Raw genomic sequence first — 13,140 nt, 5'->3', positions numbered from 1 at the left:
CAATGAGGTGGCGACTTGTACAGGGTGTACCCCGCCTTCCGCCCGAATGCGGCCTGAGATATATGCATTCTAAATATTAAATATACGTAAATAAAAGTCTGCTTAAAGCAGAGCCAATGAGAGGCCCTCTAATACAATAAATAACCATTCAAAAAGTGCCAACAATACTCCATTTACATTTCGTGACTTGAATATTACCCAGGTATTAGTGATATTGTTATTATCAGCGTATAGTGGCGCTGTGATAACAAGCCTGTGTACAATATCGACATGATCGACCGGCGAGGTGTTTGCTTGCTTTCTTGCTCCCTGGAAGTTTATTGTAGATCATAAATTTTGCCTCTCACCTGGAAAGTAGATGGCTGTGGTCGTACTCCGACAAGTTTGTACACTTTGACAGCCATTTAGGAACCAAAAATGGCAAGAACAACAAAAAGACGCTAGATCGCCCGCCTTGTTTTTTCACGAGGATGAGACCCCAAAAGGGACAAGAGGTAGAAAATGGATGGATGGATGGAGACATTTTTCATTTAAATTACAATATATGAACATCCCAGCAGACGGCATCCTAATGACAGCAGACGTTGCACAGTAAGTGATGTTTTATTATGTTTGTTGGCTCTCATGAAGTATGCAGTGAGTAATAATCAGTGATGAAGAAAAAAATAAGCAAACGTGATACTTTATTGAAATTAATGCACCGCGTATGCTTAAAATTATCAAAATACGTAAATATTAAATGTTATTATAATCTGCTTGTTACTACAATACATATATACTCACAGTATGTATATAAAACCTTAATGGAGGTGTTTTGGATGTTTTTTCAAAGGCTTTATAGGCAGAATAGACCGGCCCCATAAGCTCCATTGTAAGCGGACTTTTGATTACATTTGTTTAATATTTACAATGCATTAAAAAAAATTACATTCATTGTCATGTCTCTCATAATGATTGTGAACGATGTGGTTCCTCTTTAAAAGCGATATGACAATTTGATTTTGATTTAGTTTATGATGCTTTCTGTTAGGAAAGAAATGGGTGTTATTTACTGTTTAGGAAAACTGAGTGGAGTTATGTACAGACTGACTGAAGTGCCTCAGCTGAGAAGTAATTACACCTATTATTTCTAAGTGAACAGTGGTTATCTTATTTCATTTGTATGACACTGAGGAATGTTAAAATGAGTGGCGTCTACTAACACTTTTGAATTTTAATTTATTGCTGTAAATTACTCGCTTGCATAATTTATTAGTTAAAAAAGACCATGATATTTGAACACAAACACAATTTTTTTTGTCAGAATGTCATAGAGAACATTTTTTACTTCAATACAGGTCATTTATTGTTCAGAACTTGCTAAAATAATTATCTTAAGTACCCTCGGGGTGCATTTAGAAGTGAAATTTACCAATGAGCACACCAGTCTGAGTTTCCTCACTCATCTTTGCACTAAGTGACCTGCTCAGTGGCCTTGTGGTTAGAGTTAGAGTGTCCGCCCTGACATCGGTAGGTCGTGAGTTCAAACCACGGCCAAGTCATACCAAAGACTATAAAAATGGGAAAATATATATTGCGATATATGTTGGAGCCTCTTGCGATAACGATACATATCACATCAATTTAAAAACGGGTTACGAAGGCTACTAATTGGGCAGCTGACATTTATACTACCATATTGCACCATTTCCTGTTATATTACTTTCTCAAAACTATTATTAATCTATAGTATTTACTAATGAATTGTTAAAATCTGGTTACTTACTGTTGTAACATGGTTCTATCTACACTTGTGTTAAAATGTAATAAAACCTTATTATTCTGTTGTTTCAATACTTCACATTAGTTTTAGCCAATACTACATCCAATACATAGTTACAGGGGCAGCAGCTATGGCCATATCAATGCTGATACTTTAAATGTTCAAGTATATTGAATGATTTAATCTTTGGTCGAAAATTTAATCAGACAAAAAAGCAGGATGATGATGTAACAACATCAATTAAATATTTAAATTATTTATATTATTGGCTCTGATTTAAATAATTTGTTTTTGCCCTTAAAATTCTCCTGTGTCCAGGGACTTATTTTCTAAGATTGTAAACAACAAAAGTTTTTTTGATTATAAAACAAAAATCTATCTAACCACTATGGTATCAACCAAATAATGATTTTATACTTGGTATCGTTACTGTCTATGTTTGTTACCGATCCACCCACCTTTGTTTACATCAAAAGTAGAGATGTCCGATAATTTCGGCCTGCCGATATCGGCCAAAAAATGCTTTGAAATGTAATATCGGAAATTATCGGTATCGTTTTTTTTATAGTCTGTATCATTTTTTTGTTTTTTGTTTTTTATTAAATCAACATAAAAAACACAAGATACACTTACAATTAGTGCACCAACCCAAAAAACCTCCCTCCCCCATTTACACTCATTCACACAAAAGGGTTGTTTCTTTCTGTTATTAAAGGCCTACTGAAAGCCACTACTACCAACCACGCAGTCTGATACCGTAATTTCCGGACTATAAGCCGCTACTTTTTCCCCTCGTTCTGGTCCCTGCGGCTTATACAAGGGTGCGGCTTATTTACGGCCTGTTCTTCTCCGACACCGACGAAGAGGATTTCGGTGGTTTTAGTACGCAGGAGGAAGACGATGACACAATGATTAAAGACTGACTTTTCATATACCGGTAGGCTGGTTATTTTGATAACGTACAGGCGAGCACTTTGTATTACTTTGCACCGTTGTATTATTTGTACTCTGCACGAATGCTGTTCGCCATGTCAAAGATGTGAAAGTTTGATTGAACGATTGAAAGATTTATTGTTAATAAATGGGACGCTTTGCGTTCCCAAACAGTCATCTCTGTCCCGACAATCCCCTCCGTGGTAGCAGGAACCCCTATATACTACGCTAATTACACATCAAAACCCTGCGGCTTATAGTCGGGTGCGGCTTATATATGGAGCGATCTGTATTTTCCCCTGAATTTAGCTGGTGCGGCTTATAGTCAGGTGCGGCTTATAGTCCGGAAATTACGGTAGTTTGTATATCAATGATGAAATCTTAACATTGCAACACATGCCAATACAGCCGGGTTAACTTATAAAGTGCAATTTTAAAATTCCCGCCACACTTCCGGTTGAAAAACTCCTTTGGATATGATTTATGCGTGTGACGTCACAAAAGCAACGGAAGTGGTTGTACCCCATCGGACCCGATAGAAAAGCCTCTTGTTTTCTTTGACAAAATTCCACAGTATTCTGAGTCTTTTGCAATTTGTTTAACGAACAATGGAGACTGCAAAGAAGAACGTTGTAGGTGGGATCGATCGGTGTCTTAGCGGCTAAGTACAATACTGTTAATATCCGTGATATTTGCATTAGTGTACTGTCTTTAAGGGTTTGGGGAACGCGCATGCGCGAGTGAGTTGGCGGAGAACTTGAGTGTGTGTGATCGTGACTTTTGGCTAACAGCAGCTCGTGTATGTGTGTGCGTTACTTCTTGAACTACAACCAGTTACCGCTTGTTAATAAAGCGATTGAGCAATTTGTTTAATGGACAATGGAGACTGCAAATAAGAAAGTTGGAGCCGGTGGAGCAGCGGACTACAGCAACACCAACACCAGGAGGTTGTGTTGTGTTTTGAGCAGGATAGCAGACGCACTACGGTGAGTACAGCTTTGGCTTCCAAACATTTGATCGATTGCCCGTACGTGCGTGTCGATATGTGCATGTGACGTACGTAACTTTGGGGAAATATATGTTTCTTGCCGACTCTGATGGCGGCCGGGGTGTCGTCAAAAGCGTACAACGCCCGCCGCCGCATCTAAGTTAGCTACGCAGCTAGGTTAGCTTCTGTTTTTTTAGCTTCGCCAAGCGGAATATTATTAATCGTGTATTTACATGTTCATGGTTTAATAGTATTACTGATCTTCTGTCTATCCATCCAGTCAGGGTTTTTTTTATTTAGTTTCTATCTGCATTTGAGACTGATGCTATCGCGTTGGCTACGCAGCTAGATTAGCTTCTGTTTTTTTAGCTTCGCCAAGCGGAATATTATTAATCGTGTATTTACATGTTCATGGTTTAATAGTATTATTGGTCTTCTGTCTATCCATCCAGTCAGGTTTTTTTTAAATTTAGTTTCTATGTGCATTTGAGACTGGCGCTATCGCGTTAGCTACGCAGTTAGGTTAGCTTCTGTTTTTTTAGCTTCGCCAAGCGGAATATTATTAATCGTGTATTTACATGTTCATGGTTTAATAGTATTATTGATCTTCTGTCTATCCATCCAGTCAGGGTTTTTTTTATTTAGTTTCTATCTGCATTTGAGACTGATGCTATCGCGTTGGCTACGCAGCTAGGTTAGCTTCGCAGCTAGGTTAGCTTCGGTTTTTTTTAGCTTCGCCAAGCGGAATATTATTAATCGTGTATTTACATGTTCATGGTTTAATAGTATTATTGGTCTTCTATCTATCCATCCAGTCAGGTTTTTTTAAAATTTAGTTTCTATCTGCATTTGAGACTGCTGCTATCAAGTTGGCTACGTAGCTAGGTTAGCTTCTATTTTTTTAGCTTCGCAAAGCTGAATTATTAATCGTGTATTTACATGTTCAGTCACTGTGAATGTCCATTTCGCGTTCTCGACTCTCATTTTCAAGAGGATATAGTATCTAAAATGGTTTAAAATACAAATCTGTGATCCACAATAGAAAAAGGAGAGACTGTGGAATCCAATGAGCCAGCTTGTACCTAAGTTACGGTCAGAGCGAAAAAAGATACGTCCATCACTGCCTTTCAAGTCATTCACTGTAACGTTCCTCATCTATGAATCTTTCATCCTCGCTCAAATTAATGGTGTAATCATCACTTTCTCGGTCCGAATCTCTCTCACTCCATTGTAAACAACGGGAATTGTGAGCAGCACTACCGCTTGTGACGTCACGCTACTTCCGGTACAGCCAAGGCTTTTTTTTTTATCAGCGAGCAAAATTTGCGAACTTTATCGTCGATTTTCTCTACTAAATCCTTTCAGCAAAAATATGGCAATATCGCGAAATGATCAAGTATGACACATAGAATGGATCTGCTATTCCCGTTTAAATAAAAAAAATTCATTTCAGTAGGCCTTTAATATTCTGGTTCCTACATTATATATCAATATAGATCAATACAGTCTGCAAGGGATACCGTCCGTAAGCACACATGATTGTGTGTGCTGCTGGTCCACCAATAGTACACTAACCTTTAACAGTTAATTTTACTCATTTTCATTAATTACTAGTTTCTATGTAACTGTTTTTATATTGTTTTACTTTCTTTTTTATTCAAGAAAATGTTTTTAATTTATTTATCTTGTTTTATTTTATTAATTTTTAAAAAAAGGACCTTATCTTCACCATACCTGGTTGTCCAAATTAGGCATAATAATGTGTTAATTCCACGACTGTATATATCGGTATCGGTTGATATCGGTATCGGTTGATATCGGTATCGGTAATTAAGATTTGGACAATATCGGAATATCGGATATCGGCAAAAAGCCATTATCGGACATCCCTAATCAAAAGCTCTAGCTTAGCAGTTAGCATCTTTCTACAATGTGTGGTGTAATATGTGTAGATATTTCTCATCCTCCCGTGATAATGATACTTGTAAGAAACTTATTTTATCTGCCACCATTTTCAGCGAGGGTTGCTGAATGAGAAATGCCTTTGCACTGTGGAAGGATGTCAGCCGCTAGCGATGCGGGCGCATTGTTTGCTTGTCTGTCAAATTTGCGGGACACAGCTTGAACGTGTCAACATGCATTATGACGATACCAGGATAACATTAAAATCTCTATCGTCAACCATTTATATCATTTTGTCGCGCAACTCTAGTTAAATTGTAACGCAAAACTGTCTGTCCAGTAGATTGACCCGATTGGTATATTGCCGTTATGATTAGACTAACCATCGTTCCAAAACAGATTGTATTCACCAATAAGAAGGTTCCACTGTAACCCACTCAGGTTAGATAGATATTTAAGTCTGTTAAAACACATTTTGCAACAAATGGCCTTCAAGGTGCAGCTGTTAGTAAAATAAAGCAATGACGGGGGTCTCACTGACCTTCCTGCGACTGTGTGGTCTTGTGGCTGGGCCGCAGCAGTGTTCCTCTGTGAACGGCGCAGTGACCCCCCTGGATTGGAATTAGGCCGGTTGGACATTGGCACCTCTCTCCTGAAGGGACATACCCTTTCTAGACACTACCATTCACTGCAATCAAAGACAGACAGGAGTATCATCAACACATGTAAACAGGATTGAGATATACTGTGTAAGCAAAGCTCCCCATTTAAAGATCGTATCTGCTTCTTTGTAAGGGCACGTATTACGCAAAACCAACATCTCTTACCTATTTGTACCTGTTTTTGTGTATTGGGGATCTGCATAAGTCCCGAAAATTTGAAATCAAACCATGAAAGCATTGTGTAGATATTCATAGAACAATATTGCCTTCTTCCAAACCTCCTCCAAACAAGCCCTTTGAAATTGGCCCAATTTGAGACGTTTTTCCCAAGTGTGACGTCAGCGGATATTTCCATATATGGTAGAGATTTATCCGAAGAGCTTTGTGAATCTGCCATAATCAGTAAGTGCCTCATTTATCTCTATCATCTTGTTGTGGGGCAGACTGGCTCGTACTTGCACATGCATCCTCTGATGTTGCCATTTCTAATACATAGTAGCGTATAGTTCTAAAAGATGCAGTCTAAGTGGAGGTACGTACATAATGCTGCATTCCATTAACCTCGGAAGTTGGAAGTCGGCGCTAGATATTACGTCACAGCAGAGTTGTGAGTGTTCCATTTACGAGGTCGGAAATCAAGTTGGCCACATGCACGAAAGTTATATTTGTGCTTGCCTTGTCTTAATATAAACAACTTATGAGAAAATTTGCATTTTCTTCTGCAACCTTCAAACACGGTGGATGAAGAGAAAACGGAAGTTATTGATAGCAAAATAGAACCACATGAAATAAATGTAGTTTACACTACAGCAGTGTTTTTCAACCTTTTTTGAGCCAAGGCACATTTTTTGCGTTGAAAAAATGCAGAGGCACACCACCAGCAGAAATCATTAAAAAAACGAAACTCGGTTGACAGTAAAAAGTCGTTGTCGCAATTGTTGGATATGACTTTAAAGCATAACCAAGCATGCATCACTATAGCTCTTGTCTCAAAGTAGGTGTACTGTCACCACCTATCACATCACACCCTGACTTATTTAGACTTTTTTTTGCTGTTTTCCTGTGTGCAGTGTTTTAATTCTTGTCTTGCGCTCCTATTTTAATGGCTTTTTCTCTTTTTTTGGTATTTTCCTGTAGCAGTTTCATGTCTTCCTTTGAGCGATGTTTCCCGCATCTACTTTGTTTTTATCCTTCTTTGTGGGGACATTGTCGATTGTCATGTCATGTTCGGATGTACATTGTGGACGCCGTCTTTGCTCCACAGTAAGTCTTTGCTGTCGTCCAGCATTCTGTTTTTTGTTGACTTTGTAGCTCGTTCGGTTTTAGTTTTGTTCTGCATAGCCTTCCCTAAGATTCAATGCCTTTTCTTAGGGGCACTTACCTTTTGTTTATTTTCTGTTTAAGCATTAAATACCTTTTTACCTGCACACTGCTTCCCGCTGTTTCCGACATCTACAAAGCAATTAGCTACCGTCCGCCACCTACTGATACGGAAGAGTATTACATGGTTTCTCTGCCGAGCTCTAGACAGCACCGACACTCAACAACAACACATCATTTGCAGACTAGAATTACTGGTCTGTAAATAATATTTTTTTACCCCAAATAGGTGAAATTAGATAATCTCCCACGGCACACCAGATTGTATCTCGCGGCACACTAGTGTGCCGCGGCACAGTGGTTGAAAAACACTGCACTACAGTAACATTACCATATATAAACGTCCAACAATACATTGTACATAGCTTATTTAGAGTGACAAAAACTCAAAAGCGCTAATAACAGATATTATAGAAGCGTATAGCATTGTTTACATCCAGAACAGCCATCTTTGAAGCCAACTGATCAGAATGCCCGACTACAGAAAACTGACCTTGAGGGATGTTCCAGTTGAAAAGAGCAGTCTACCAAGTCAAATTTCTTTGTGTTAGACATACTTGGCCAATAAATCAGATTTTGACTCTGAATTCCAACTTTCAGTACAAATGGAACGCACCGTAAGACCGCCCACAAAGCTGCGCATCCTGAAGGGACGGACGGTCAGAAAGCGGTTTGAAGATGGTATGTAAAACATAGTCTATGCAAAATTTTGACCAAAGACCCACCATTACATGTTATGTAGACTACAAGTAGAGATGTAACGATATGAATATGTTTAATGTGAATATCTTAATTATTCAGACAGCAATGTGTTTATGTTTCAAAATGATTCAACTTTTCAATGTCAAAATATAAACAGTAGAAATATAAACAGTAGAAATAATTAACAAAATGTCAACTAGTGTCTTGTTCTAAAACACCAGTGAAAATTAAATGTAGCATTTAGACATGCTATACTGTAGCAAAAGTCATCACATGTCTGCCACAGTCATGTGTTCTTAAATGTATATTCCACGTCTTCCTTGTCAAGAGCAGTTTTGATTTGGGCTTACATGGTAAACAACTAAAATTAATATGTTGGGCATCGTTTTATCCAGACGTATACATTTGTCCAAATGTGGCCAAGTAGACGCATTGTGGGTTTCCTGGAGGTCTACATCGCTAAAAGAAAAATGTAAGGAAAATAATCTCTCTGCCATCTTCCACTAGTTTTTTTTAATATATAATTTCTTCTCTTCTCCGACTCTCTCGTCGTCATTTGTGGTGTGCTTGTCTGTTGTGATTACCCTTCCTGGTTCGATAACCCGCCCTATCTTGCCTCTGATTGGCCTGTCCGTAATGTTGTGCCCTATCTTAACCAAATCGTCACTCATCATAGTAAACCAACCAACTAATCATAGATTTTCTTATACGTAAACCAACCAATCATCATTGATGTTCCGAGTATTTTGTCTCCTGCCCGTGGAGTTGCTTTACTACGTAGCTTCGATTTTTAATTAATAATTTTTAATGGAAAACCGTAGTTTTTACCACTGGATTATCAAAAACCGTACTCATTACGGGAAAACCGTAGTTGTTTGCAGGTATGGCAAAAAGACGGATCAAGATTTTAACACACATGGTTGGTTGTAAAAAAAAAAAAAAAAAAAAAAAAACTGAAAACATTTTTTTTATATTTTTAAGGCGATAAAAAAAGACGGATTTCCGACTATAGGCGGAAAAATCACATGCCTGCACATGCCAAAATGTAGACAAAAAAATCATAATACAACCACTTTAAGTCAGTTGATTTGCGGAACTTTTGCTTTTTTAATTCTATTTCATCAGCTTGGGAGCATGGCAAACTACCTGTAAATCAAAAGTAAACTTGACGTTTTACTAGGGTTGGGCCGGTAAAACTATATCAATATGTATCGCAATCGACACATAATCGATACCGATAAAAATGTGTTCGATAAAACGTTGAGTATATATTTATTTATTTTTTTGGGTCCAAAGCATCGAGAAAGAATGAAGCAAAGTTGGTTGCATGAACAAAGGCACTCGGGGTGTGGCGACCTAGAAAAACAGGAAGTAATCAGTGAACAACGGAGGGGACATGTCAAACAGCTAATCAAGCGAAAGTATTAACAATCAAGTTTGGTTTTGACATGTTACTGTCTCGTAGTTGATTCTCTGCATGGAGTGAGAAGAAAACTAAAAATGAGTGCTGCAGAAAGTGAGGAAATTGTCGATAAAGCAAAAAAAGTCACCCTCAACGGGTATGGCAGTTTGTTTTTTTTCCAGACGGACCGTAGTCCTTCACCGTGCTCTTTTTTTCTTTTCAACACTCGGCTGTTCCCTATTCGGATGTACAGAAACAACAGGCAGGAATTAAAGTGCGGGACAGTAGAAATAAAAAATATATAATAAATGTGTTTCTTTAAAATAATAATTTGGTACAATAATATTTAAATAGTAAATACTGAGTGACATGAATTGATTTCCATACTTGAATAAGAATAACGGACCAAATTAAATGTTACACAGACCAAGTAAATAACTTCCTGGCACTAAATATGCAAAAAATTGTGTTCTCAGGTTTCTCTGTTTGCATTATTTTGTTATACTTTATTAATCATTTCTTACATGCTCCTTATTTTTTCACATCAATTTAAAAAGGTTATTGCAAAGTGTTTACATTGATTGTTTGGGTGTTTTCCGTGGTAGTGTTGACATTTCCTTCCCTTTCTGCCTTGATCGCTGAGGGGATTATAATCAGAGGAACGTTATGTTTGAAAATTAAACGTTAACATTTAATAAATTTTTTATCAAGGTCCATATTTTCAATAGGTCATACAAATATCAATAATTATAGTTATTGCCCAATATAAAAAACTTACATCACGATACATTTTCAGCCATATCGCAGAGCCCTACGTTTTAACACATTTTTGGCACAAAATGCAAATTAACAAAAGTTTTTTTTTTGGGAGGGACAAAGGTGAACTTTCAAAATAAGATCACAGTTCCTGCGGGGGATTCAAAGGTGTTCCTTTCAAACAGGCTGATGATAATCTGATCAACTGATACACACAAGCAGCTTTAATCTAACTTCACTATTGTAAAAAGACATTACATAAAATAAAGGCTTGTTTTTTTATAAAAGGCTTAATTTAAATTTTTTTAAAAACACCATAGTTATTAACAGGTGTCAAACTCAAGGCCAGCCACATCATTTTATGTGGCCCGTGAAAGCCTGGAACTTTGCGTCAATAAACCACTTGATCTATGTTGCTAAATGTTAACTTTCATTTTTGACAAAGATTTGCAAACAATTGCACTTTTTCTAAACTTTATAATTATCTGATCATGCAGCAAGATATTCCAAACATTTTTGGTGTCAAAAATCACCGAAATTAGGGATGTCCCTATACATTTTATTCTCTTCAGATACAATACCCATATTGGAGTCTTGAGTGTTGGCCAATACCAATATTAATCTGATACGATATCAGCACGAATCCTAGTATATAGATATACAATATTTTGTAGTGTAGAATGTGAAGAAAGGATTGATCAAGGTAAATTAGTCAGAGAACATAGTATGAAAAACACTAAACTATTTACTACTAAATTATGACAAAACTTATGCTGTCTTTAAATTAATGTACATTGTTAATTAAGTTTTTTGGCCACAATAATCATTCAGTTAGGCTAAAGACCAGCTTTGCACATGTAAACCACTTCCCCTGGAGCTTATATCAGACATCCAACACGTTTTTTGCCTATTGCGGACCGAACATGTTATCCTTTAGAAAATAAATATAACAAATATGAGGCGATTATACATTTACATACAATATACGTATATGTCCGTGGACAGCCATTACTGCATGAAAACGAGTTTGACACTCCTTTTTGGATACGAAAAACGGTATTGTTTTCATTTTTTTGTGATTTCTTTGTTTTATTTCTGTATTTTACTGTAAATATATCAGGATAATTTAGTATGATTTGTTTTAGCATGTCCAAATGTACTACTAATTGTTAATCCAGGGCCCTTTCATTTCAGGCCCACACGGACAGTACACTCTGCCCTTTGCGTCCACTCTAGTGGACAAAGCTCAGCTTTTCTGCCTTCACGCCAACTTGTCACGTGTTCGGCAACATCAAAGCGCAACTTAATTCAACACAACCGAGTATGTTTATCCAAGCCGCGATAAGCGAGGCCTATTGTCTTACTGACGTCTACAGCACATTTGAGCTGGTGACATACATGTTTTTTTGGGCCGGTCCCTTTTGTAAAAAAAACCCACAAAATAAAAAAACAGGCACAAATCCCAGAGCAAAGTTGGATTTGAGCCAGTATATCGCGACACGTCGCTGAAAGGCCAACGTTTTGTTCTGCTAAATTGGAGCAGAGCAAAGATGAAAATGCGTAGTTGACGCACCGGTATGTCACCTAGCCCCCCACCTAAACTCACTTATAAATGTGAATAGCGAGTATTATTTGTGGTATACTTAGGAATTGCCACGACAGGACTTGGCCAATACAGATATTAATCTGATACAATATCAGCACAAATCATAATATATACAGTATATACAATATTGTATAGTGTGCAATGCTAAGAAAGGATCGATCAAGGGAAATTAGTCAGAGAACAACATAGTATGAAAAACACTAAACTATTTACTTTTAACATTATGACAGATTTATGCTGTTTTTAAATTAAAGTCGATTTTTACTTTGTTTTTTGGCCACAATAATCCTTCAGTTAGGCTTAAGACCAGCTTTGCGTAATGTAAACCACTTGCATCGGCGCTTCTATCGGACGAAAAACCGTATTGTTTTCATTTTTTTGTGATTTCTTTGCTTTATTTCTGTACTTTACTGTAAATATATCAGGGTCATTTAGTTTGATTTGTTTTAGCATGTCCAAATATACTACCAATTGTTAATCCAGGGCCCTTTCATTTCAGGCCCACACGGACAGTACACCCTGCCCTTTGCGTCCACTCTAGTGGACAAAGCTCACCTTTTCTGCCTTCACGCCAACTTGTCACGTGTTCGGCAACATCGAAGCGCAACTTAATTCAACACAACAGAGTATGTTTATCCAAGCCGCGATAAGCGAGGCCTAGTGTCTTTCTGACGTCTACAGCACATTTTAGCTGGTGACATAAATGTTTTTTTTGGGGCTCGGTCTCTTTTGTAAAAAACCCACAAAATAAAAAACAAATCCCTGAGCAAAGTTTGATTTGAGCCAGTATATCGCGACACGTCGCTGAAAGGCCAACATTTTGTTCTGCTAAATTGGAGCAGAGATGAAAATGCGTAGTTGACGCTCCAGTATGTCACCTTTTTTTTAGCCCCCAACCTAAACTCACTTATAAATGTGAATATCGAGTATTATTTGTGGTATACTTAGGAATTGCCACGACAGGACTTGGCCAATACCGATATTAATCTGATATAATATCAGCACGAATCATAGTATATATATACACAATATTGTGTAGAGTGGAAT

The 13,140-nt window shown here is 37.4% G+C and overlaps 1 protein-coding gene across 6 annotated transcripts in view; it reads right to left on the bottom strand.

Moving 5' to 3' along the window:
- The window catches only part of LOC133663647 (E3 ubiquitin-protein ligase TRIP12), a 75,799-nt gene that overhangs the window by 57,090 nt on the left and 5,569 nt on the right, over positions 1 to 13,140 (bottom strand). For all 6 annotated transcript variants that reach the window (XM_062068278.1, XM_062068280.1, XM_062068281.1 and 3 more), the window contains exon 2: positions 6,127 to 6,273. In XM_062068278.1, coding sequence (XP_061924262.1) covers positions 6,127 to 6,224 — 98 coding nt within the window. In that variant the 5' untranslated portion in view covers positions 6,225 to 6,273. The remainder of the gene's footprint in view (positions 1 to 6,126; positions 6,274 to 13,140) is intronic.

This window comes from Entelurus aequoreus, linkage group LG13 (genome assembly GCF_033978785.1).
Source record: "Entelurus aequoreus isolate RoL-2023_Sb linkage group LG13, RoL_Eaeq_v1.1, whole genome shotgun sequence".
NCBI classification, from domain to species: domain Eukaryota; kingdom Metazoa; phylum Chordata; class Actinopteri; order Syngnathiformes; family Syngnathidae; genus Entelurus; species Entelurus aequoreus.
The sequence above is the reverse complement of the archived record's forward strand: the minus strand, read 5'-3'. Positions and strand labels throughout refer to the sequence as shown.